The sequence below is a fragment of the Panthera leo genome, chromosome A3 (assembly GCF_018350215.1).
Source record: "Panthera leo isolate Ple1 chromosome A3, P.leo_Ple1_pat1.1, whole genome shotgun sequence".
Taxonomy (NCBI): Eukaryota; Metazoa; Chordata; class Mammalia; order Carnivora; family Felidae; genus Panthera; species Panthera leo.
Genome location: NC_056681.1, coordinates 102,441,165 through 102,469,025, shown reverse-complemented (window position 1 = coordinate 102,469,025; position 27,861 = coordinate 102,441,165). Strand labels below are relative to the sequence as shown.

General features: G+C 42.2%; 1 protein-coding gene and 1 pseudogene across 2 annotated transcripts in view; both read left to right on the top strand.

The window, feature by feature from the left end:
* The first annotated feature begins 4,438 nt into the window (after positions 1-4,438).
* Positions 4,439-4,593, top strand: LOC122215093 (annotated as a pseudogene).
* A 4,609-nt stretch (positions 4,594-9,202) lies between these two features.
* TTL (tubulin tyrosine ligase) overlaps positions 9,203-27,861 on the top strand; it is a 37,919-nt gene continuing 19,260 nt past the window's right edge. For both annotated transcript variants that reach the window (XM_042933032.1, XM_042933033.1), the window contains exons 1-3: positions 9,203-9,418; positions 12,338-12,416; positions 22,746-22,978. In XM_042933032.1, coding sequence (XP_042788966.1) covers positions 9,262-9,418; positions 12,338-12,416; positions 22,746-22,978 — 469 coding nt within the window. In that variant the 5' untranslated portion in view covers positions 9,203-9,261. The remainder of the gene's footprint in view (positions 9,419-12,337; positions 12,417-22,745; positions 22,979-27,861) is intronic.

Below are 27,861 nucleotides of genomic sequence, written 5' to 3'. Positions count from 1 at the left end.
CAGGATGGAAAACAGACTTATGTACACAAACTGTATGAAACAGATAGTTTAACCAATGGTGAATCTAACTATGAAGATATGACTGAGGTCTTCTTTATTTGTAGAACTAATACAGTAGAGGAAAGAAATATTGTCTTTTATTCTTTGGAGCTTCTCAGAACAAGGAATGAAAGAAAGCCATGTGGCAAGACAAAGTTCTCTCTTAGATTGAATGGGCATCTCAAATCAAAATTCTCAAAGATCCTAAGAATACTCTTACTTGGGGATTAATAAACTTCCTTCCCCTGGATGTATACAAGGCTGAATGACAAGCTGAGGATACCATATGGAAATTTTAAGCATCGTATGGGTGAACGGACAAAATTGCAATGCTGAAATGTTTGATCGATAATTCCAAGAGTGTAGCTTCCCATGCAGAACCAACAAGGCGGTGGGGAAGGGGGGAAGATGAAGGTTTTTGCTTACCTTTATGAGACGATACTTCCCACTCTCTAAGCCAAACAGTAGACCACTGAATTCACTCTAGATGTAAGGAATCCAGTTTTTTGTCTTTTGTTTTTAACCAGCAGCAGGAATCTATTTACATCCACGCGACAGTTCAAGACCGTGGCATCGCCCAGCAACTGTTAGTTGACTCTGCTACTGACGTCACAGGCAGGATTGCTGACAAACATCATAATTTATACATGGAGCTATGGAAGATCTGCTGTTTCTGCAGTATTTAAAGTCATGCTTATTCATAAGAATAAGAACTAGACTAAACTATGAGGAAAAGTGAACTGTTCTAATCAATCCAGTCATAAAAATAAGATGCAACTTTGAGTCTTCAGGCAGTTTTGTTGTGGGGAATGAAAAGGAAATCTGGCACCAGGGCTAATGAAAGGCAGACGATGAATCATTGAGCAGTTTAATTAACTTGGCTTCTTTCTAGTTCCCTCGTGTGGGTTTTCACAAGGGTTTGTTGAGGGAATATTCTGGCAGTTTCTGAGAACAATAAAAGGAATGGGGCTTAAGCTACAGGAAAAATAGACTTTAATTCATATTAGGTGTGTACTGTGTTTCAGATGTTTTCCACACATCAACTCACTTATTCCATGGAACAACTTAATTGTTATTAAAAGTTTCACTTCATTAGTGAGGAAGCTGAAGACTGGGGTGTATGAATGGTGCCAAATCTTTGAGAACGATTTCCTATTCAGATTATTAGCCATCCCTGGACTTTCAGTAAGTTTCTAAAGATTACAGTGTCTGAGTTGTGTCTGGTCAAGAAAACAGAAATGACTCTAGGTATTTAAAATGGAGGGAATTTGGGGTTGCCTGAGTGGCTCAATTGGTTAAGTGTCCAACCTCAGCTCAGGTCATGATCTCACATTTTGTGAGTTCGAGCCCCGCGTCAGGCTCTGTCTTGAAGCTCTGGAGCCTGGAACCTGTTTTAGATTCTGTGTCTCCCTCTCTGCCCCCCGTCCCCATTCATGCTCTGTCTCTCTCTCTCTCTCAAAAATATTTTTTTCTCTCTCTAAAAAATTTTTTGTAAGTGGAGGGAATTTGGTTCAAGAAATTAATTACAAAAATGTTGGGAAGGACAGTGATTGAGGTAGGACTTCTGGTAACGGTTGAGTGAAGAGACTGTCAAATTCTCTTCCCTAGAAGCAACTGGAAATATGGGATGGAACTGCCCTAAAACAACCATTTCAGCACTCTGGAAACTGACCAAATGCATACAACAATCCAAGGTGTGTTTATGCTTGAGTACTTGCTGGACTTTGTGAAGCTCTATGGCGTTCTAGTATGGGGCTGACTCCACCTATGCCATCAACATGGGGCTCTACGAGGGAGGGAAATCCATGAGGACCAGCAGCTTCTCTATTGCCTTCTCTATTGCCAAACTGGCTCACCCAGTTTGGAGCAATGGGTGAAGACACCCAGGATCGTTGTCAGTGAAAGTGATTTCCCAGAGGCAGGAGAGTCTGTCTATTACAAGACATACTATTCTTTAGCTTATAGGGGAATGGCACTGGATGGTAATTCAAATCAACAGAAAGCAGTGAAAAATTTCTATACAGTTACTTACATAAGGAATTATCAAAACCATACATGCATTTTTTCTCTTAACAGATTTAAAAATATAAGATTATGTAAAATAACAATTATAACACTATATTGTTGGGTTTACAAGAATAAAAGCATGAAGGAGGGGATGGAGAATAGAACTACATTAAAGCAAATTTTCATTATTTTACCAGGATTAAATTAGTACTGAGCTGAAGCAAAGTTTTTTTAAGATGCACATTATAATCCCAAAAGCAAATGGCAAGAAAATAACTTTAAAAAATACTAAAAGTAGGGATGCCTGGCCTTCTCAGTCGGTGGAGCATGTGACTCTTGATCTTGAGATCATAGGTTGACGCTCCACATTGGGTGCAGAGATTACTTTTAACAAAATCTTTTTACAAAAATACTAAAAGTAATCAACAATGAATTAAAATTGCATACTAAGGGCAGCTGGCTGGCTCAGTCAGTAGAGCATGCGACTCTTGATCTCAGGGCCATGAGTTCAAGTCCCATGTTGGGCATGGAGCCTACTTAAAAAAAAAAAATAATGAAAACATTACTTAACATAAAAGACGGCAATCAAGAAGGAGAAAATAGAAAACAAATAGCAAAATGACAAATGTATAACTAAATCAATAATCATATTAAATCTGAGTTCTCTAAACACCCTAATCAAAACACAGACATCGACAAACTGCATAAAAAAGCAAAACCCAATTCTATCTATAAGAGATACAACCTTGACACAAATAGGTAGAACATAAAGTGATGGGAATAAGCTATCCCTTGCAAAAAGGAACCAAAAGACAGCAAGAGTGCTGTGCTGGGTTGAACAGTATCCTTCCAAATTTCATCTCTACTGAGAACCTGTGAAAGCAACTTTATTTAGTAATATGGTTTTTGAAGGATGTAATCAAGTTAAAGATAAGGTCATACTAGATTTGAGTAGGCCCTAATTCAATGACTGATATCCTTATAAGAGGAGAGAAATTTGGACAGGGAGACAGAATGCCATGCAATGATGGAGGCAGAGATTGCAGTGATGTATCTATCAGCCAGAAGCACCAAGGACTACTGACAACTACCAGATGCTAGGAAGAGACAGAGAAGGATTCTTCCCTAGAGCCTTGAGAGAAAGCATGGCCCTGATGACACCTTAATTTCAGACTTCTAGCCTCAGAACTGTAAGAGAATCAATTTCTGTTGTTTTAAGCTACCCAATTTGTTACCAGCCCTATAAAAAAAATGAGGGTTGCTGGGGTGGCCCAGTTGGTTAAGCATGGGACTTCAGCGCAGGTCATGATCTCATGGTTCATAAGTTTGAGCCCCATGTTGGGTCAGCTCGAGCCCCACTTTGGGAACCCCGCTCCTCTCTCTCTCTCTGCCCTTTGTGGGACTCTCTCTCTCTCTCTGCCCCTTCCTCACTTGTGCCCTCTCTCTTTCTAAAAAAAAGGAAGAAAGAAAGAAATAAAGAAAGAAGGAAAGAAAGGGAAAGAAAGAAAAGAAAGAAAAGAAAAGAAAGAAAGAAAGAAAGAAAGAAAGAAAGAAAGAAAGAAAGAAAGAAATGAATGAATACAAGGGCACCTGGATGGCTTAGTTGGTTAAGCATCTGACTTCAGCTCAGGTCATGATCTTCTCACGGTTTGTGGGTTCGGGCCACACGTTGCACTCTGTGCTAACAGCTCAGAGCCTGGAGCCTGCTTCAGATTCTGTGTCTCCCTCTCTCTCTGCCCTTCCTTGCTCATGCTCTCTCTCTCTCTCTCTCTCTCTCTCTCTCTCTCAAAAATAAAATAAACATTAGAAAAAAAATTGGGAAATCCTTGAATATTTAAAAATTGAACAACACACTAATAAATGGCCTATAGATCAAAGAAGAAATCACAAGGGAACTTAGAAAATTGTTTGAATTGAAATAACATGAAAACACAACAGATCAAAATGTACTGGATGCAGCTAAAGCAGTAGTTAGTGGGAAATGTATAGCTTTAAAATCCATAAAAGGAAAAAAAATCAGGAAATTAGAATTCATGGAAATTTAAAACTTTTGCACTACAAAAGACATCATTAAAATTGAAAAGATAAGCCACAGTCTGAGAGAAATATTTACCAATCATATATCTGGCGAAAGAATTCTTGGGGTGTCTGGGTGGCTCAGTTGGTTACATGTCCAACTCTTGATTTCAGCTCAGGTCATGATCTCATGGTTCGTGGGTTCATGCTCCACATAGGGTTCTGTGCTGACAGTGTGGAGCCTTCTTGTGATTCCCTCTCTCCCTGCACCAACCCCCGCCAAATAAATAAATGAACATTAAAAAAAAAAAAAGAATTCTTACTTCTCTCTCCTTTTCTCAGCCATTGTGCTGTGTGCGGTTGACCGTTCTTTGCCATGTCATCTCACAAGATGTTCAGGATCAAGCGATTCCTGGCCAAGAAACAAAAGCAAAATCATCCCACTCCTCATGGATTCAGATGAAAATTGGCAATCAAATCAGGTACAACTCCAAGAGGAGGCATTGGAGAAGAACCAAGCTGGGTCTATAAGGGATCACACGTGAGGTGGCAGACATATTTATGCTGCATGAAGGTTACGCCCTCAGATCGTATCACTCTGTAAACATCACTACTACTTGAACAATGGATATGTTTTATCGGGGAAATGATTTTTCTCTCTTACATGCTTCTGCACCAGTAGGTTAGTTCAACAATACATATGTGAGACCTTCTGTTTGGGGGAAAAAAAAAGAATTCTTACAAGTCAACATAAGAAGACAACCCAGTTAAAAGTGGGCATAAGATTTAATAGACTTAAATAGACTTAAATAGATTCAATAAACTTTTCACCAAAGAAAGTACGTACAAGGCAAGTAAAAAGATGCTCAACAACAACATAATCATCAGAGAAATGCAAATTAAAGGCATGAGACACCACTACATAGACAGCTTAATGGCTATAATAAAAAAGATAATATCAAGTGTTGTCAAGGATGCAGAGAAACTGAGATCCTTGTGCATTGCAGGTGGGAATGTAAAATGGTAGGTTTCCTTTGGAAAACAGTTTGGCAGTGTCTTAAGAAGTTAAACATAAATTTACCATTTTACACACAGCAATTTATTTCTTAGGAATCTACCCAAGCTGGATCTACCCAAGGTTGTTTCAGCTGGGCTGCAACCAGTAATCTAGACAGGCTGGCAAGTGATCTGCCTGGAGGAGCAGGGGCCTGGTTTTTGGAGCAGAGGCTTGGAAGTGAAATGAGAATTTCAGTAGGGTCGCTGAGAAAACAGAAGAGTCACTCCTTTGCTCTACTCTAGGGCTGGGAGCTCTATGAAGAGGTAGTCTTTCCCTTTCAGTAGAGCCATCAGGGGGCACTTACATGGTCTTTCCAGCTTTGGGAGAACACCAGGCAACACAGCCCAAAGAAGGGTAGGATTCACCCTGAGGAGCACTGCAGGCTGGTGAACCACAGAGGAGGCTTGGTGAGGCTTGGCATGAGAAGGAAAGCATCCTCCCAGGAATATCTGAGGGGAAGAGAATTTCATAAGACTCAGGAGTTATGTAAGTGAGGGAATGAACTAGCAAAACCTTGATGCTATCCTCAGTGATACCCCAGGGCACGTGAGCTTTAGGGATAAACTGGGTAAGGAAGATGTAGCCTTTGGCCTTTCCTCTGGTCAATACAGATGGGACTCAGTTTCCTTCCATTGTGGATCCATTTCAAAACTCATTTCTTCTAAGAAATTTTCCCTGATGCGTCTCCGCTCTCTCAAATGCCTCTAGTATTCCTGCCTCCTTAGCACCATTAGTTATTATAGTTTTATTGAAGGGGAAAATTTTTCTTACATTTATTGATATTTTATTTGATTAAGTTTATTTTTATTTAATTAAGTCGGTTATTCACAGGCCCGTTACTCTATGTGCAAACTGTGAGCACACATCATGCTGTAGCAACATGACCCAGGCAAAAAGAGAGTATGTGCTCCAGCAGAGGCCTCTGGATGGGAGGCACAGGCATCACCTCACGGTCACTGACAGCCTGTGACTCTAGGTTTTGCAATGTCCTTTGAATGCAACTCACTGAGTTATTTTTCTATTTTTCTTATTTCCTTTATCTCTGTGTGGGAGCTACTGCATTCATCCAGGAAGAACAGGAAATAGAGGAGAAAATGACTCCAGTGCCACATGGACATGAGCAGCTTCCTCCTACATGTTGAGATGTGAGTGTTTCTACAAGGTATTCCTGTCCCCACAACTGTCACCCCAACTCAGAATTCTAGAAACTGTAGGAATATTTGCTCCTCTAGTTAAATTCCTCTAACTAGCATCCAGAAAAAAATGTAAGCTTCCCCAGGGAACAGAGCTCTGTGAAGGCAGGGACTTTGTCTTATGTCCTCTGTGCCTTGAACACTGCCTGGAACAAGAATGTGTTAAATGCAGGTTTTCTAGACCAGAAAGGTATGAGTGGCATGCCTCTTCAGGGAGGGGTGTTGAAAGGCTTCCATTGAAAAGGGAACCAGTCTTACCTTGCTAAAGAGCAACTAAGACCTAAGTCTAAAGAAATAGTAAGTCTTATTTTATTTAGCACAACTGTGAGGCAGAAAATGCTAGCTAATTAAAGGTTTTGATTAATAAGGACTTTATGATCCATCTGGTACATGGTTCATCAGCTTTGGAAGGGTTAATGCACACTTCACATTAAAACTCCATCTAACACACTTTCACTTGACCTTGATGATGATCAGGGTATTTCAAAGACTTTGGCTGAAGTAGTGTGGTAAACGTGGTAAGAGAGATACAATGGGGAGACTTAATTAAAAGGCTGTGACTTTGAAACTGAGAATGCTGTCTTCAATGAGCCATTGCAGGCTGTGATGCATGGAGAGATGTGATGAATGCTGTGTTTCAGAAAGATTCATTCGGTGATGATGTTCAGGGAAGATTGGAGAGGGAAAGGGGCTGAAGCAAGAAGAGCAGCTAGAAGACAGGTGCAGTACCCAAAGCATGAAGTGAGCGTGGTAACGTTAGAGACGATGAGTGAAAAACAATTTTGAGTTGTTTGGTGTCCAAGTATAGGACACAAAGAGAAGGGAGAGGGGAAAGTGTAGTTGAGGATTTTGAAGCTTGTTTCTTAGGAGTATGACCCTCAGGCCCTTCTAAGAAAAGTCCTTGATTTAGAGGCTCCAAGTCTGGCTAGCCATGTCCTCCCTATGGATGAGACTTTTGTGGGGTCAAAGGGATATGGCCACCCAAAGACGGTTACCCTCCCACTTTCCAGAATATGCTAGGTACCTGAGAACCAGAATACTGTCTAAATAGCCCAGCTCTTGTCCTGAACCTGCACTGGCTTCTTCCCTGGGTCTATTGTCCCAAGGGTCAATGGCATTGCTGTGCACCCCTAGGACCAAGCAGTGGCCAAAATGTAGCTGTTTGTGGGAGGTGCTGGGTGAATGGATGGAGCCTGAATTTCCTGGATGTAGCGTCCCCATGCATGTGTGCATGGCCCTTCGTGGTGCAGGATGGAGTCAAGGAAGGTAAGAAACGGGTGGGCCATGGTCAGAGGCCAGGGCCATCTCTTCCAGTATTTCCTACTTTTGGCATTGAACTTCCATGAATCTGAGCATTTAAAAAATCTTGGCCTTTCAGGTCATCCTTATCAACATATATTTGTAAGGTGGGAAGATAGGCATTTTACCTAGCAGCTTATTGGCATGGCTTATAACTTTAAAATATTTAGACATATGGTAGACATGTAGACATATGGCTTCCATTTGTACTCTTGTCCTACAACTTTAGATGTGGCCTTGCTTTTTAGCCCAACATATTCTTTAGTTATAAAGTGTCTTTGTAGGACACTTCTACAAATCTCTCTTGCTGAGAGTTTACCTATTGAATTGTCCCTTAAAATAGCTAGTTCAGTTTTTTGTTAACCAGCTTCCCAGTTTTTAAAATTATTAATTTGTAATTCCTCGTGTATCCTAAATATGGGTCCTCTGTCCGATAGGTATGTATACACACACACACACACACACACACACACACACACACACCAGACATCATATCCTATTCTGTGGCTTTCCTTTTGATTCTCTGGATGGTGTCTTTGGATAAATAAAAGTTATTTTTAAGGTTGTCAATTCATCCGTTTTTTCCTTTACTCCTAAAGATTTTTATGTTCTCTTTAAGATCTTTACCTAGAATAAGATCATAAGATTTTCTCTCTTTTTTAAGATTTTCTCCCGTTTTCTTTTAAAAGCTTTCTTGCTTTACTTTCACATCTACATGCATCAGATCACAATGAATCTGCAACTGCTTTTGTGAGTGGCAGAAGTCAAGATTAATTTTGTTTTCCAAATGTATATCCATTGACCCAGCTTCATTTATTGAAAAGTCCATCCTTTTTCCCTTTGTACTGCAAAGGAACCTTTGAACCTTTATTATGAACCAAGTGACTACATGTATCAATAGACAGATAGCGTTCCTTTGGTCTGTTTGTCTCTCCTGTGCCCAAACCGTACTCTCTTAATTACCACAGCTTTGTACTTACTTAAATACTGTAACTTTTATAGGTCTTGACATCTGCTAGTGTTGTGTTCCAACTTTCTTCTTCAAGATTGCTTTAGTTATTCTCGGACCTTTGCATTTCTGTATAAATTTTAGAGTTGCCTTGTCCATTTACATTCCGCAGACTTGGGACTGTGCCTTGGAACTTTTCAATTTTACCCATAAAACGTCCCTTCGCAACAGTGGGTGGAAGAGCCGCAGCGACGCGCGCAGAAAGGGATCCTCCGCCGGTACCGCCCCCTGGATGGGACCCGGGACTCAGGGGCACGCGCCCAGTCTCCGGTGTCCCCACGCTGCGCCAAGGCCGCGCTCGCCCCCGCCAGCCCCCGGGCGACCCCCAACCGGGTCCGAGACGCGCTGCGGAGCCGGGGCGCACGAGCCCCCCACCCCCCGGCCCTGGCGGGGGCGGCCGCGCGGCATCACGGGGCGGAGGCGGGGCCGCGCCGGCAGGTGGGCGCGGCCTCCGGGCTGACGCGCGGGCGCCGGGCGCAGCGCCGCCGGGACCCTAGTGGCGCGGGGAGCCGGCGCGGCGGCGGTGGCGGCGGGGGCCGGGACGCGGCGGGCGCCCGGGCGGGTTCCGCGCTGAGCCGCCACCTCGGCCGGCTGGTCTTTGCGGAGGCTGCCCGGGCGGCCCGGGCGCACGGCCCTTCGCCATGTATACCTTCGTGGTGCGCGACGAGAACAGCAGCGTCTACGCCGAGGTCTCGCGGCTGCTGCTCGCCACCGGCCACTGGAAGAGGCTCAGGCGAGACAACCCCAGGTTCAACCTGATGCTGGGCGAGAGGAACCGGCTGCCCTTCGGGAGATTGGGTGAGCGCTTCCCCCTCCCCGCCCTCCCGCTCCTCCCACGGCCCGTTAGCAGCAGCGCTTTTGTCTTAAGGTCATATATCTTCCCCTGCGTCGTTCCCCGGGCAGAGAAAAAATGGATCCATAAAGGTCTAAACCCACCGCTTTGCATGCCTTCCCGTTCCCGAAATCGGATTCGTGGCCGCCGCTGCCTGTGGACAATGGCTGGTGCCTGCAGCCCGGGGGGCTGGGGGGGGCGGGGGGGGGCGTCGGCCGCGCGCTCCCGCACTGCCCCGGCCCGACGCCCCCAAATCGCGCAGGGCCGCGGGGCAGAGCTGGGGCGGGGCAAGGCCCCGCTGAGCCGGCGTCGGACCTCCAGCTGGAGTCCTCTTGCGAATTTTCTGCGCTGAGGATTTCACCGTGACTGGTGTTGACGCGGGAGGGATCCTTGTGTGTGTTGAAAACCCTGCGGATTCAGCTACCGGAAGGCTCAGATCAACTGGGGTTTTGGAAAAGACCTCTGGGTTCCCAAAGCAGGAGCTGCAGAAGTGAGCCAAGCTCGGGCCAGGGCGGAAGGAAGGGTGTCTGATGTAGACCTTTCCTGAGGTTCCCCGAAGTATGTGTTTTCAGTTGTGTGTTGAATGCAGATTTTGCATGATGGCTTCAACCTGCGTCCCACTTCTCTGCCCTGCTCACCCTGAGAGAGTTACCTTCACTCCCATGGTCGATGCCAGCTTGGCATCATGTCTACATCCATATCCACATCCTCGCCTGTAGGGAGGGGCACGGGAAAGGAGAAGACCGGCAGCTCCCTTCTAGATGACGTAATCCACAAGTTGTGCAGATGACTTCAACTTACATCCCATTGACCTGAACCGTCTCGTGGCCTCTCCTCACTGCGCAGTCATCCCGGAGATGCAGCCTCCGTTCCTTGCCAAAATTCTCCTGGGGCGGGGACCAAACAGATTTGCCAAAGACGGAAGAGGAGGATCGATAATGAGGAAAAGTCATCTCTGTCTTAAAGGGCAATCCAGAGACAGCGGTGTTCTGTGTCCAGCAGAGGACATAGTTTTTAGAAAGAGGTGTGGTCAGAGGGTAGAGAGGCTGAATGAGCAGACTGAAAATAGGCCATTTGGAACTCACTGGCTACTTCCATAGAGCCTTTGGGCGGGGGGTGTGTACAGTTGTAATTTCAGGAATGAAGGGTGTTGTAGCATAGCCTTATCGAAATTTTTTCTTTGGAATGGACTTTTTACTGTTATACAAATTTAGGATGTATGATGAGGACTCCATGGAGGGACTGATTCCAACCCCCAGCAATCTTGGAATACAGGGAATGTGCCTGGAGATTCCCTTTTGTTAAACTGTCTCTCCAGGAAGCCCTCAGCAAAGAGAATACCTTCCCTGAAGGAAGAACTACTTATAGTTGAGAACATATATTTCCTTCTTGCTCTGTCCACATCCCTGCCTGACTGACTTACCTTCCTCTATAGACTGGGCAGTGCCTGGCTATAAAAGCTTAGGGGGAATCCTAATATTCAAAACTGGCAAAAATGTCTCTGTTGGGGCTGAAGCAGGGGTGGTTTTGCATTGCTATGGTGCTCAGGACTGGGGGCAAGGCCAGAAACTTACAGGGTCCAAATCCTAAACAGGTACCACAAAGTCAACAGATGGTAAGAAAACATTTGGTTTTTATGGAAAAGAAAACAGCATCACAACCAAAATGGTTATATGTCTTCACTGTTAGGGATGTTTACTTTTTGCTTCAGTGCATTGTGTGAAACCCAAGGAGATGGCTTATAGAGCCAGATAAAGTCTCAGGAATGCTCTTGCCGTGGGGATGAGAAGGTAGGCGCAGGTGTGAGGCAGGTTCATCAGCAAGTTAGTACCTAAATATTTTTATTTGATTATATGCTGTTCTCAGATGTATCCTTTTTACCTCTGGCATCTTCTACTCAGACTCCCTTTGTTTGGTTTTACTTTTATTTTTGTTGCTGGAAATTGAATGCATTTTGTTAGGAATTTAAACAAATATTAAGGCTTTTGTTTTTGTTTGTATCGTCTCTGCTCTGTTTTATGGAGGAGGGGACATGCAGTAGGATTCATTGAAAATGAGTTTCTCTGTGGGAGATATACAGAAGAAAGTCTTCAGGGCTTCTGATTTTATAGACATGGCTTCTCTACTATCTTCCTTCACCTCTTGTGGCTCTCCCAGAAGCTCACAGAGTTAGACATGCTTGAAGACAGTAATATCCTAGTCCTAGTGCTTCTTTGATGGCTATAGAAAGCAAGGTTAGGGGTGCCAAGGCGTCACTGTTGAAGTCCTACTGTGCTTGGGGTGCCTGGGTGGCTCAGTCAGTTAAGCATGTGACTTCAGCTCAGGTCATGATCTCACGGTTCATGGGTTCGACCCCCACGTCAGGCTCTGTGCTGACAGCTCAGAGCCTGAAGCCTGCTTCAGATTCTATGTCTCCTTTCTGTCTCTCTCTCTCTGCCCCTCCCCAGCTCACGCTCTGTCTCTCTTCCACAAATAGATAAATATTTTTAAAGTGTAAAAAAAAATAAAGTCCTACTATGCAGAGACTACTAAGTCCCTATGTGTGAAGCCAAGAGTGGGGTTTGGGGGGGATCAAAGAGAGGTGAAATAGAAAATACCCTTCCGCCCTAAGAAGAAAAAACAAAGGCAGCAGTGGTGTTCGGCAGACCTAGGATATTGGTATCTCTAATATCCACTCTGGGGAGGGGGAGGGTTTCTGGTTCCATGCTGTGGAAGGGGGTACAGGTGCAGGGCAATGGAATTGTTCCATTTCCACCAACCAGTCTTGAAATGAGAGAAGGAAAAGCTGGGCATGACACAGCTGTTCTCTCTCCTGCGTGCTGGTGCTGACATTGTCGTTTCCCACCTGTCCTCTTTCCCTTCTGAGCCTCCTCTTTCCTTTATAGGTCACGAGCCTGGGCTGATGCAGTTGGTGAATTACTACAGGGGGGCTGACAAACTGTGTCGCAAAGCTTCTTTAGTGAAGTAAGTGTTGAAGAGTCATTTTCAGTCTATTACATAAATGTTTTCAACTTTCATCCTGAAGCCCTTTAGCAAAAATGTGGGATTTTTTTTTCTGGACAAAAATACTTTTGTCTAAAAAGCCACCAATATTAGTTCCGGAGTATCCTCCATGCTACTTTGATTACAGTCTAAAACTTTGCCGTTTGTGCCTGATAAATCCTGTCTCTTAGGTGAGGCTCCCTAGAAGCAGAACGGGAGGCCCAGGTTTCTTATGTGGTGGGTGACTAATGGCAGGGGGGTGGAGGGGTGGAGGTGAAGGCTCTTGGGAGAAACCCATCCAGAAGCAAGGGGTGGGGGGTGCAGACAGCAGGGGAGGAAGCCAAGCAAAGACACGGTTTCAGCCGAAGTCTCTCCTCAGCCTGACTCCATGGAGCTCGGGAATAAATGGTACCTCCCAACTGAGACGAGAGGACCTGGCTTCTGTCCTCTAATACCAGTCAGCCACTGGCTGTTAGGGGAAGTGGAGAATGTAGCTTCCCCTCCATTTCTGGACAGGGGCTAGACCCTGCAGAAGAGGCATACGTGAGCTCTTGGCAGCCAGCTCATAGCAGCCAGGGGTCCCAGAAAGGACACCCAGGCAGGGTATAACAGTATCTGCTGTGTTGCCCACCTCCGAGCAGTGGGGTTATGGCTAGGTGTCATAAGAACGGTCCCATAAGGTAGGGGGAAACAGTATTATACAGGGATTAAGGGGGAGGATTAGCAGCTTGGGTTTTAACCCCAGGTCTCCCTCTCATTAGCTTGGGTGTATTTCCTCATCCCCCCAGGCCTCAGAATCTACCTCATGAGGTGGCTGTGAGGATTAGCTAAGGCGACACATGTCACGTATATGGCACAGTGGTAGTAAGTACTGGACTCTGTGCCTTGGTTTCTCCTTCTGTAAATAAAATGGGGATAATAGTAACCACCTCAGGGTCGTTGTAAGAATTACTTGAGTTCATTTATGCGCTGGCTTTGAATAATGTCTGTCTCATAGTTCACATGACATAAGTAAAAGCTCTTACTACTGTTATTATGCCTGTCACTGCTATTATTGTTATCATTTCAGTAGGAAAGAACTGGGTAGTGCCCCCCCCAATCAGGGTTGTAATAAGTCTCCAGTTTTCTTTCCATGAAGACTAGTGAACATGCGTGTGTAGCCTAACAAATCATTTAGGGAGGAAGACGCCGGAAGATATGACTCAACGCAAATGCTCTTTTCCCCACTCACATTTCACTCTGGGCCCTATCTATTTACTAAGTTGAGTGTTCATGGCATTAGCTTCCCCTTTTTGTCCACACTCATTGGCCCCAGTAACTTATATATCCGGTTCTGTCTGTGATGGATTTTCATGATTCACCATCCACCCCTAAAGGTGAGTGAAGCTTTCTGAATTCCTATTACATATTTACATGTTTAGAACACAAAAGATTATTTCACCAGAACTAAGAGTAGAAGTGGGACATGATTATTTATCCAGATCATTCATTTAAAAAATTTTTTTAAGGTTTATTCAATCTTTTTTCTACTATGACTTTTTTTTTTTAATCTGAGGATAAAGGGAGAATTTAGCTTTTAGAAGTATGAACAGAGGATGTTGTAAAAATTATGTACGTAACATTCTACATATTTGCATAGTTATAATGAAGTGGCATGACCACGTGACTGGGGTCCTGATCGGGTCTGAGTAGGTATCTAGATCTCTGTGACCCTGGACGACACCGCTCTAAATCCCAGTGACCCATCTGTCAGTGTGGATGGGATGATTATACTTGTTCTTTGCCCCTCTGTGACATGTGACATGGTCTGTGATGACACCATGTAAATGGTGACATGGTTTATGCAGGCTGAGGGTTGTCATTATCCTCATAAGCTTCCTTCATTCTCTTAGGTGGCTGGCAAGGGATTGTAGTAGTTCCAGGAAGCAATGGTTCCCTTTGTCATTTTGTCTCTCTCCATAATTTTGTATGGCTTCGGAGGGCTCCAAAGAGTAAAAAATGTAATTTCTTCATTTTAATGTAGGGCAGAATGGCAACTCATAGAGGATAACTGGGTTGCCCATTGCCATAGCGGTTAATGTCGCTTCACATCGTGCAGTTCCAGTCTGTACAAATGAACCTATGGGCCATGTGACTGGGCATCCCTCACAGGGCTTCCTAGAGTCTCGATAGTGTTCTCCACTGGACCCTTGACAGCAAGTGCCTTCCTCCTGTTACTTCAGGGACTTTGACAAATTCATCAAGACCCTGTGGCTGTAGTCTCAGAGCCCTGAGTGGCTTTTCTCTCTGACCTAGGTTGAAGGCTTTCTTTTTCTCCTGTGAAGTTTTTCCCCTAATATATATAAATGAGCCTCCATTTGTGATTTCCTTCTAAATGGGTTTCTGAGGGAATGGAACAATTACAAAGGATGCTGTCCAGCAGAAACAGAATGCCAGCCACATGTGTAATTTTAAATTTCCTAGTAGCCACATTAAAATAAATACAAAGAAATAGGTGCAATATATTTTACTTTTTTTAATTGTTAAAACATTTTTATTACAAAATCTATAAATTAATCGTTTTGGTACAGTTCTTTAATAATTTAAAATCCTTGATATCTACAGAAACCTATTTGTGTTTTCTACTACTCTCCCTTGAATCCTAACTTTAAATTTGTTTTTATTGGGCTTGGGTATACATACCATGGTAACATTATGAAATGTTTGGTCCATTGTAGAAGCTTGTGTTGACCTTTTTCTGTTTAAACAATTGTTTCAAAAGCTGAGCCTGAAAATATTTTATTTTATTTTATTTTTTTAATTTTTTTTTTAACATTTATTTATTTTTGAGACAGAGAGAGACAGAGAATGAACGGGGGAGGGTCACAGAGAGAGGGAGACACAGAATCCGAAACAGGCTCCAGGCTCTGAGCTGTCAGCACAGAGCCCGACGCGGGGCTCGAACTCACGGACCGCGAGATCGTGACCTGAGCCGAAGTCGGACACTTAACCGACCGAGCCACCCAGGCGCCCCGAGCCTGAAAATATTTTATACACTACAACAAAAATCACTGCATTTAGAATTGATGTTACAGCAAATGATCATAGTTTATTTCTCTTTTTTAAGCCAAAATGGAATGTCGGTTTCCTAATTCCTTCATAGTTCCTTCTATCAGATGGTAGATGGAATAATAATTACACAACAACGTATTTCTGACTTCTCCATCTATTTTATTTGTAAATATAAACACTCTCCCTTTTTCTTGATATTTTTAGCTGTTATAAGGAGGTCAGTATTGAGAACAGGTTGTCATTGGACAAATTTTCTTTTTACCTCCTGGTCGAAAAACATTTGAGAGGAAGAATTTTATTTATTTATTTTTTTAAATTTTTTTTTAACGTTTTTATTTTATTTTTGAGACAGAGAGAGACAGAGCATGAACAGGGGAGGGTCAGAGAGAGAGGGAGACACAGAATCTGAAGCAGGCTCCAGGCTCTGAGCTGTCAACACAGAGCCCGACGCGGGGCTCGAACCCACGGACCATGAGATCGTGACCTGAGCCGAAGTTGGACGCTTAACCGACTGAGCCACCCAGGCGCCCCTGAGAGGAAGAATTTTAAAGATTAAATCCATTATTTCATACTCGTTGAAGCAATTCTTACTGTAGCTTAGGAGTTGATTGAGTCAACCCTGGGAAATCCTGAATATTTCTTCTCGCTTTTGTGGAACAATGAATTCTGTTCTCTGCCAGAACTGAATGAGAGTGTGGTGAGGCGATGGCAGGGGGCTGGTTGGCCACAACAAGCTTCAAATGAAAACCTGTCTTGCTAGACTGACTGAAGTCCTTGGAGACCTGGCCTTGCTGATTCCAAATTTGACTTGCTTAATTTCCTCAAGGTGATCAGTTCTTTGGTGATAGATTAATATTTTACTTTAATAATATATTTTATTTAACCAGAAAAATCCAAAATAATCAGTTTGATATGTTATTAATATAAAAACAATTAATGAGATATTTTATAGATTTTGTTCTCTTTCTGAGTCTTCAAACTCTGGTGTAAGTTCACATTTTTGGAACATCTTAATCCAGACACTAAATTTTCATCTAAAACCCTTGCTCTGTATTTAGATTTCATGAACATTTATGGTTGAAATGTTGATTTACATACTCAAGTTGTTCCCACGTAAAGTTTTTCAGTAACTCAATGAAAAATCATTTTCCTTTCATAGTTGCAGACACATTGGCAAAACTGGTTCATATTTTTAGAAGAATGACTTGAGTTTTCAGAACTATATCTAAGTTAAATAAATTCATCAACTCTTATGTCAACACGTATTATTAATATCTAATTCAAAAGAGATATTGAATAAAGTGAAAAGAAATTCTAAATTTAGCAATGTCAACAAAAGTGTTCTTAAAACTTTTCTTTAGTTTTTGTAGCCAATTTGCATAATGCTGTCTATTTCAATTTAAATCTTCTACATACTGAGTCATGCTCTTTTTAAATGTTTATTTCTTTATTTTGAGAGAGAGAGAAAGCATGTGCACATGCGCCCATGCACAAGTTGGGGAAGGGCAGAGAGAGCGAGAGAATCCCAAGCAGGCTCCATGCTGTCAAGCACTGCGCCTGAAGCAGGGCTTGATCTTATTAACTGAGATCATGACCTCAGCTGAAATCCAGAGTCAGATGCTTAACCAGCTGAGCCACCAGGCTCTCCTATACTGAGTCATGTTATAAAAATATGTGAAACCATTATTGTTGGCTGTGTTATGAAATTGGAGCATAAATTCTCACACCTGTCTGGTTAGGTCATAAATAAGATCTTCTTTTCCCTTCCTTGGAGCTTCAACTTTAGCTTGATCGCCTAGAGCGTATATTGATGAGAAGATGTAAATCACACTGCCACTTTTTACCTTTGATTATTGAATAAAATAATTATTGATTTGGGAAGCATTTTCTTTTATTTCAAGAGAATCTGATTTGGAGTTGACAATATAGTGAATCTTTGTAGAACTCCTTTCTCTCAATTAGTGAACACTGGCAAAGAACACAGTATCATTAAATCTATTGTCTTCTGTTTCTTTCAACAGTTCCATACTGGGGAATCATTGTAGCATTTGCAAGTATATACTAAACCATTTCAACAACTGTATCCCTGATAGTTTTCATAGAGTGGGCTTCAGAAAACTGAGTGCAAGTGTTTCCAATATGTACCATATAGTACAATGAAACACTAAAGGAAGCATCGGTGTATTAAAATCCCAGTAAATCAGATTTCAACCCAACCTAGCTGAAGCACTGTCACAATAGAAATTTTCACATGTAGGTGAGATTCTTCTTTGACAGATGTAAAAGATTTAAAAATACACCACAAGGTTGGTAGTTTTAAGGCTGAAATTTGATATTTTTTCATGTATTTGAAAATTCTTTGAGGGGCGCCTAGATGGCTCAGTCAGTTAGGCGTCTGACTCTTGATTTCAGCTCAGGTTATGATCTCACAATTTGTGAGTTTGAGCCCCGTGTTGGGCTCTGAACTGCCAGCGCAGAGCCTGCTTAGGTTTCTTTCCCCCTCTCTCTCTGCCCATCCCTCACTTGTGCGTGTGTGTGTGTGCTCTTTTGCTCTCTCTCTCAAGATAAATAACTAAATAAACTTATAAAAAATATTGGAAGCAGAACATTCCCAAAATATTCATTGGGCAGCATCTCATGTCACAGAATTCAACTAAAACTGAAGGAAGATATTTAAGATTTTTCCATTTTTGAATCAGTCTTTGATACTATTAGAAAAGTTTTGTATTCCTTGGGCAGTGTTTGTGACTTAGCTAAAGGCTGTTCACTCTTTGTAAAATGTCTTATTTTTACTGTTTTCCTCAAAATATTTCCTCCAGCTGTATTTCTATCTAAAATGGTTTTTTGAGGGCACCTGGGTGGCTCGGTCAGTTGAGCCTCCAACTCTCTTTCTCCTTCTGTCCCTCTCCCCTGCTCACTCTCTCTCTCTAAAATACAAATGTATAAATAAATAAATACACAAACAAACAAATAAATAGAAATGGTTTTCTTTTTTATGCAAGAATCCATGCCATTTTATAACTGACCAAAGTTACAAGTTCAGAGCCTGTTAAAAATATGTTTAAACATTTTTTGTTAGGTATTTAATTCTGATTTCAGCCACAAATTTCAATGATTATTTTTTTTAAGTTTTTATTTAAATTTCAGTTAGCTAACATACAGTGTAATATTAGCTTCAGGTGTAGAATTTAGTGATTCAAAGCTTTATTACAACACCTGGTGCCATCGTGACAAGTGCATTCCTTAATCCCCATCCCCCACCCACCTCCCCTCTGGTAACCACCAGTTTGTTCTCTATAGTTAAAAGTCTGTTTTTTGTTGTTGTTGTTGTTTTTAATTTTTTTAACGTTTATTTATTTTTGAGACAGAGAGAGACAGAGCATGAATGGGGGAGGGTCAGAGAGAGGGAGACACAGAATCCGAAACAGGCTCCAGGCTCTGAGCTGTCAGCACAGAGCCCGACGCGGGGCTCGAACCCACGGACAGCGAGATCATGACCTGAGCCGAAATCGGCCGCCTAACCGACTGAGCCACCCAGGCGCCCCAAAAGTCTGTTTTTTGGTTTGCTCCCCCCACCCATTTTCTTATGGTTGAGTGGAAACTGCTTATGAAATTCATTACATTATGTATTTTCTGAAAATGTCTCCTTTGTAACTCTGTTATAGCAAGTTGCAGTTGCCATTTATTGTGAAATTTCTGTCATAGCTTCTGCCAGTTCTTTTTTTTTTTTTTTTTTTTTGTCCCCCCCATTACTGTCCTGGTCATAGTTCTAGCTTTGGCATCCCCACTCAATTCTGCATCAGTCTTTGATTAAAAAGATAAGAATCAAGGGGCACCTGGTGGCCCAGTTGGTTAAGCATCCAACTTCGGCTCAGGTTCCTGGGTTCGAGCCCTGCACAGGGCTCTGTGCTGACAGCTTGCAGCCTGGAGCCTGGTTCAGATTGTTTCCTTCTCTCTCTGTCCCTCCCCCACTAATGCTCTGTCTCTCTCTGTCTCCCAAAATTCAATAAACATTAAAAAATTTTTTTAAATGAGAATCAAAAACTGAGAGAAGAAATTTCTTCCTCTATCAAAGCCATGGTAAATAACTGTCTGGGGTACACCAGGAATATGCTGGAGGCTGTGCTTATGAAGTCACTCGTCAGGTTAAGAGCAGATGGAATTGTAGCAATGAAGGTGTGAATGATACACAAACTCAAAGGGAATAAAACTATCACATTAACTTTACAAAAAAAAATTTGGCATTGGTAGTATGCCTCTGTTTTAAATTTAAAATTTTTTCTCTCCTTGTTTTTTAGCTAGATACATAGTTACATTTCACAGTAGCTGCCAGTTACGATTTACATAGTTATCATTGTAACTCGTGCTGTCCGCATAATAAGCACGTTATGATGCTTCATCAATGGATGGGGGATAAAGTCACTTGAACTGAATCAATCTATTGTCGCAGAGTAGAACAGTGACATGTTTATGTCAGCTACTAGGAGCAACACATGGCCTGACGTGCCTGCTGCAGGACCGGAGAAATATCTGAGGTCGTGCAATGGTTAATGTCATCCAACCAACAAAGTGAAGTTGTGAATAATGGGAGAATACAACGCTTCGGTTTTTACATTAAAACTAAACAAAGTTTAAAATTCAGTTCCCGTGTCACATTGGCCAGATTTCAAGTACTCAGAGGCCACGTGTGGCTAGTGGCCGCTGTTTGGCCAGGGTAGATAGAGTTGAATATTCAGTGAGTTAGAAATTTATTGATTTTTGTTCCTTTGAATTCAAGTAACTTTCAAATTCTGTTGCCTTTGGCTTAAAAATAATTTTACTTTAGGGGCACCTGGGTGGCTGAGTCAGGTAAGCGTCCCACTTCAGCTCAGGTCATAATCTCACAGTTCACAAGTTTGAACCCCACGTTGGGCTCTGTGCTGACAGCTCAGAGCCTGGAACCTGTTTCAGATTCTGTGTCTCCCTCTCTCTCTCTCTCCCTCCCCCGTTCATGCTCTTTCAAAAGTAAATAAAAACATTTAAAAATTCTGAAAAAATAATTTTACTTTAAATCTCTGTTGAAAATTTCATTATTTCTGCCGTTTGCTCATAGATTGATTTTGCACGTGGATCTTTTTTTTTTTTTTTTTTTAATAATTTCTTTAAAAGAGAGTGAGAGAGAGAGAGCCTGCCAGGATGAGCAGGGGAGAGGCAGAGAGAGAGAAGGAGAGAGGGAATCCCAAGCATGCTCTGTGCTCTCAGCACAGAGTCTGACATGGGGCATGATCTCACGAACCATGAGGTCATGACCTGAGCTGAAATCAAGTTGGATGCTTAACCAACTGAGCCACCCAGGTGCCCCTTGCTGGTGGATCTTAACACAGGCTTAACATTAATAGTTCTGTTCTAGATAGTGAAGGGAGTGCACCTTAGGGAAGGCCTGCAGATCTTTGTGTGCGTTCCTTCCTGCCTCTGATTCCTGGGAAGTAAGAGTAAGTTTCGAGTGAGGACTGGGAGTTTGGAGCTTGCATAGTACCTATTTCTTACTACCTTTATGATCTTTGGAAATTTACTTCTTGGTTGGAGCCAGTGCCTCATCTATGAAATGGGATGCTAGTGGCTTTCCCCGTTGGGGGTCTGATTGGAGAGTAAATGAAATGGGAGGCCCTTAGTAAGCCCTTGTGTTTATTAAGTGCCTTGCTCATGGCCTGACTTTATCTTCTGTCATGTTATGTTGTTTTGGGGTAAGGAGGTGTTTTTAGTTATGATCACTGGAGTCCTGTGCCCCATTATTCTGTGCCTCCTTTATTCTGGGGTGTCTGGGTGGCTCAGTCAGTTAAGCGTCTGACTCTTGGATTTTGGCTCAGGTCATGATCTCACAATTCATGAGTTCAAGCCCCAGGTCAGGGATATTCATTCTCTCTCTCTCCCTCTCTCCCCCACCCATCCCCTATTCTCTCTCTCTCTCTCAAAATAAGTAAGTAAACATTAAAAAAAGATAGATTCCTCCTTTATTCTAATAGTCATTGAAGCCAGGTTGAGCTAAAAACAAGCAATGAACTAAACAGATAATTGGATTCCTTTTTTAAATATATTTTTTGACATTTTTATTTATTTTTGAGAGACATAGAGAGAGCGTGAGCAGGGGAAGGGCAGAGAGGGGAGACACAGAATCCAAAGCAGGCTCCAGGCCCTAAGCTGTCAGCACAGAGCCTGACACGGGGCTTGAACCCACACAACTGTGAGATCATGACCTGAGCCGAAGTTGGATGCTTAACTGACTGAGCCACCCAGGTGCCCCGGATAACTCAGATTCCTAAGCAGTGGCCTTTGTTCTTCAGAGAGTTGGGCCAAGATAGTATTTTTTCTAGTAAATACTAGAATATAGTTTCCTAAATTCTCTACTTTGTTTTTTTAGCATAAGTTTAGCCTAACCACAATGTAAATGTTGAAAAAGTATGGTTTCAGACTTACTTCCAGTTTCCTTAGGGATGCATTTTTTAAATTTATGTATTTATGTATGTATGTATGTATGTATGTTTATTTATTTTTGAGAGAGAGAGAGAGACAGAGTGCGAGCAGGGGAGGAGCAGAGAGACGGAGACAGAATGAAGCAAGCTCCAGGCTCTGAGCTGTCAGCACAGAGCCCGACGTGGAGCTCGAACCCACGGACCGTAAGATCATGACCTGAGCCGAAGTCAGACGCTTCACCAACTATGCCACCCAGGTACCCCTAGAGATGCATTTTAAAAACAGCTGAAGTTCTGAGGGCGCCTTCTTGGCTCATTCAGTTAAGCGTCTGATTCTTGGTTTCCACTCAGGTCATGATCTTGAGGTTTCATGACTTTGAGCCCTTGTGTCAGTCTTTGTGCTGGCAGCGTGGAGCCTGCTTGGGATTCTCTCTCCCTCCCTGCCCGTCCCCTACTCACACTGTTTCTTGTCTCTCTCAAAATAAATAAATAAACTTTAAAAAAGTGAAAGATAACCTAGTTAAATACTGCTTTTAAAGTAAACAAATAAAAGGAGCTAAAGTTCTAGACATTAAGCTCCTGTGTAACTATTTGGAACACGCCTTAAGGGCTGCAGGTAGTAGCTGTGTGCTGCCCAATAGTGTCTCACGGGTCTGCTCAGGGAGGCCAAGAGCAGAGTGGGATAAAGAAACCAGCTCCTGGCTCTGGTGTTGCCCTGCCTCCTGACAAGCTCTGGGGGAAAGCACTGGCTTTTCTGAATGGAGTGGCAGGGTGTACTAAGAAGGGAGACTGACCCTCTGTCATCTGTCAGGCTAATCAAGACGAGCCCAGACCTGGCTGAGTCCTGCACATGGTTTCCAGAGTCCTATGTGATTTACCCAACTAATCTCAAGACCCCAGTTGCCCCAGCACAGAATGGAATCCACCCACCGATCCATAGCTCAAGGACAGATGAAAGGGAATTCTTCCTGGCTTCTTACAACAGAAAGAAGGAAGAGGGAGAAGGCAATGTTTGGATTGCAAAGTCATCAGCTGGTGCCAAAGGTGAGTTGGCATTGCTGTTCCCTTCTTTCTTTCCTGTAGGTTCCTATGTGCTTTGTTCTATTGTGCAGTAGAATTCAATGATATCTTTAGGTGAATGACTGTTCTAATCTGAATGCTCAAGGGTGGAGACCATGTCTAGTTACATAGTTTTAAATATTTATCTAGGTACTGATGACTTCTAAATGTATACCTCCAGCCAAAATATTTCCCTTTACGCTCCAGATCCAGTGTGGAGGGCATTTCAAATGTAACATGTCTGATACAGAACTCTTCATTTCCTGCCCAACTTAACCCACCCCAGCCTACCCCTCTTTTCAGTCTTCCCACATAGTATGTGATCCCACTCCTCACCTAGTCTCCGAAGCCCCAAACCTAGGATTCCTCCTTTATTGCTCTTTTCTTTATAATCCATACCTAATGCATCAGCCAGTCTTGTTAGCTCTACCTTCAGAGCACATTCTGAATTAGACTTTTTCTTGCCATTTCTACTGCTCTTACTTGAAGTTAAAACTGTTATTGTCTCTGGTCTGTGTAACTGCTGTGCCTGCTCCCAGCCAGTTCTCCTCTAAGAGAGAGTGGTATCTAAAAACACAAATCTAATCATTTTACTCCCTGCTCAAGACTGACCAGCTGGCTTCCCAATGCAGTTCAGATAAGCTCCAGATTGCTGATGGTAGCCGACACCATTTGACATTTGCTTGTATCTCTGGTCCCATCTCTGTTCTTTGCCTCGTTTGCTGTTCTATAACCATGCCTGCCTAGAGTCCTACAAATACTCTAAATTTGTCTGTGTATCTTGAATGTGCTTATCGATTATTTTCTATTTCTTTCAGCTCAAATGTTACCTTGTCAGAGAAGCCTTTTTTTTTTTTCTAAAATAGCTTTTATGTCCATTGCTCTCTGTCCTTTGCCTTGCTTTATTTTTTTATCCTTGTACTAACCTCTCCCCAGCACTATATTACATATCTGTTTATCTGCTCGTCTCCTCTATCCTACCGTAAGCTCCATGTAAACACAGACATTCTGTCTTGTTCATCTCTGTACCCTCCCCAGAGGCACTCAGTAAATATGTGTTGAATGAATGCATAGAAGGAATGAGATTTAGAATATTGACTCAGGCTCAAAATACAGGCTGTTCCCAATGTAATGAACACATAAACACAGTCTATCTCTGTAGCTACCATCATATGCTCCTTTTAAAACCATTCCATTTTGAACTTAATTCTTCTTTTATTGCCTTGGAAGACCATCTGGCCATTGGTATTCATTTCTATTCCCGGTCCAGTGGACCTCACCTTCTTTTCCACCAACCATGAGACAGGAGGGCATCACCTGGAATCTCCTGAAAGTGGGAGAGTTGGACTCTTGCCACGAGCCAGGTACCTCACCTACTTCTCTCTCCCCTCTTGTGACCTCTTCTCAAATACCAATCCTAGTAGCTTGGTTCTAATGATAAATGGGGAAATTGGAAGAGGAAATAGACATTTGCAGTACTCCATACTCCTTCTGTGGATTTGGGCTTGAGTCATAATGGCCATTGTAAGGATATCCTGTATCATGGAGCCTTAGCTGGAGTGAGAACCAGGAGTAAGGCAGGGCCTTTGGCGAAGGACATGTCAGGTCATGGCAGTGATCCTACCTGGGTGGTACCTGGACCCTCACCAAGACAAGACATGGAGTCGTGGTCAGCATCAGGGAGTGGTAAAAAGAGAATAGAATGCCAAACAAAGAAGAAATTTTGCTTGAGAAGTTGAGATAAGTGGTATGCATTTGTTTTGTTTGGTAACTACAAAATTAAACCATTAGGATGAATGAATGTCTTATATTCTTGTTAAACAAATATTGAGTATGTATCAGATGCTGGGAATAGTTGACTCAACCTTCACACTATATCCAGTATGAAGACCTCCTGTTCACCACCCCACCACACATTTTGCATTGTAGCCACCTTCACCACTCACCTGGAGCATTGCTCCCTGTCCTCCTGCCCTTGGCTGCTCTCCAGAGTCTACACATAGTACAGCAGACCCAGATCCTATTAAAGCACAGGCAGTCCCTGTCACATCTGTGTTCAGTGCTGTCTCCCTGGTGCCGGGGCAGCACCTGGAACCCAGCAAAAGTTCAATATCTGTATTGAGTGATGAATGAACAAACGAATGAAGTCATGAGTGTTTGGAGATACAGTGATGATAAAATAGACCTGATCTCTTGCCCTCATGGACCCAATGGAGTAGCAGGCCAGAGATGCATCTATTTCTAGATAAATAGTTGAGATGAGAACAAAGAAGAAAAAAGACTATCACCTTGAAACTTCTTAAAGAATTCCAGGGGCACCTGGGTGGCTCAGTTGGTTAAGTGTCCGACTTCAACTCAGGTCACAATCTCGCGGTCTGTGAGTTCGAGCCCCGTGTCGGGCTCTGGGCTGATGGCTCGGAGCCTGGAGCCTGCTTCCAATTCTGTGTCTCCCTCTCTCTCTGCCCCTCCCCTGTTCATGCTCTGTCTCTCTCTGTCTCAAAAATAAATAAACGTTAAAAAAAAAAATAATACAGTTAATGAAACATGGAAACATGCTACACTGGTATCCAACACTTACAAAATAAATGTAGATTTTATGTAAATTTTATACCTATAAAATAAAAACCTTCAGTCATACTGTTGCTGAAAGTTTGTTATGAACTGCTTCCTCTTAGTGGTGATACACAGACTTTTGAAAAAGTAATAAGATAATACAGAGGAAGAGCCATAAAGAATGCATAGGCTTTGGCCCACTAATCTCATTCCCAAAAACTTAACTTCAGGAAAATACTTTAAAAGAAACAAGAGTGATTTATTATGTGACCTGTAATAGCAAAGTGTTACTTAGAAACAATCCCACTGTCCAACAATCAGCAAATAAATGTGTAATTTTTTATATCCACACAATGGGATATTTTTTCAGCTACTGATGTAATTGTGATGTTAATGTAGAAACAGTGAAAGTATTGACAATATTAAGTGAAAAAAATTGACAGTTTAAGGCGAGTTCACTGTGATTGAGCCAGTCTTTACTCTTATGGAAAGGAAAGTAATATTAAAAGATAAAAATAATTAGGAAGTAAGACTATAGGTAACTTTTCTATTTCACTTTAATGCCATGTTTTTTGCAATGATAATAGTTTTTAAAGTTATCAAAATGTATCTTTCTACCTTCTTCCTTTATTTTCCCCACCTATCAGCATTAGGTATATTCCTTTTTCAATAAGAAATAATTTACATAAGGAATAGCATAAGGAAAACAAAGTTGGAACAGATAGAAGGGAATGTGAGCAGATTATGGAGAGCAAGACATCAAAGGTGATACAGTTTCAGGGCATTAGTAGGAAGGGGTGTTTTAGGATAACGATTTTAGAAGAAGTGAAGAGACTAAGTTCTATACTAAAAAACTGGCAAGTGGAAATAAAGAGGAACCAGGATATCTGAGTATGGTTCCTGAGGGAGATGAAACAGAAAGAAATTACAAAACAACTGTGAAAGAGGTCAAAAAGGACCTAAATAAGTGGACAGATATACCATGTTCATGGATTGCAAAGTTCAACATAGTAAAGATGTCAGTTTACCCTAAATTGATCTGTAGATTTAATATGATTGCTATGATTGCTATCAAGACCTCAGCCAGGTTTTTGTGTATCCATAAAGCTTCTTCTAAAATTCATATGGAAAAGCACAAGGCTTAGAGTAGCTTAAATGATTTTGAAAAAGAGGAATCGAATGGGAAGAGTCATTGTGTCTGGTATTAAAGCATACTATATGGCTACAGAAATCACTACACTGTGGTATTGGTGAGGGGACAGAAACATGAATCTGTGGAAGAGCGAACTCAGAAATAAACCCCACATATATGCCCTCCTCATTTTTTTATTTAAAACATTTTTGGAATGTTTTATTTATTTTTGAAACAGAGAGACAGAGCATGAGTGGAGGAGGGGCAGAGAGCAGGGGAAGAGACACAGAATCTGAAGCAGGCTCCAGGCTCTGAGCTGTCATCAAAGAGCCTGATGTGGGGCTCAAACCCTCGAACCATGAAATCATGACCTGAGCTGAAGTTGGACGCTTAACCACGCCCCAAGCCCACCTCATTTTTAACAAAGGTGCAAAAGCAGTTCCATAGAGGAAGGATAGACTTTTCAACAAATGGTGCCGGAGCAGATGGATATCCCTAGACAAAAAACAATGAACTTCCACCTTAACCTCACACCTTACACAAAAACTAATGCAAAATGGATTTGTGGACTTAAATGTAAAGTATAGAACTATAAATTTTTTTTTCAGGAAAATAAATAGGAGATAGGGCTGGGCAAAGAGTTCTTAATCTTGATATCACATATATGACCAAAAAAGTAAAAGTTGATAAGTTAAATCTCAACAAACTGAGGTTGTTTAGCTCTGTGAAGGCCCTATTAAAGAGGATGAAATACAAGCTATAGGCTTGGAGAAGGTATCTTCAAACCACATATCTGACAAAGGATATATCTAGAGTATATAAATGACTTTTAAAACTCAGCAGTTAAAAAAATAAAAAGAATCCAATTAGAAAATAGGCAAAAGAAACTGACAGAATGGGAGAGGATATTTGCAAATGACGTATCAGATAAAGGGTTAGTATCCAAAATCTATAAAAAAGTTATCAAACTCAACACCCAAAAAACAAATAATCCAGTGAAGAAATGGGCAAAAGACGTGAATAGACACTTCTCCCAGGAAGACATCCAGATGGCCAACTGACACATGAAAAAATGCTCAACATCACTCATCATCAGGGAAATACAAATCAAAACCACAATGAGATACCACCTTACACCTGTCAGAATGGCTAACATTAACAACTCAGGCAACAACAGATGTTG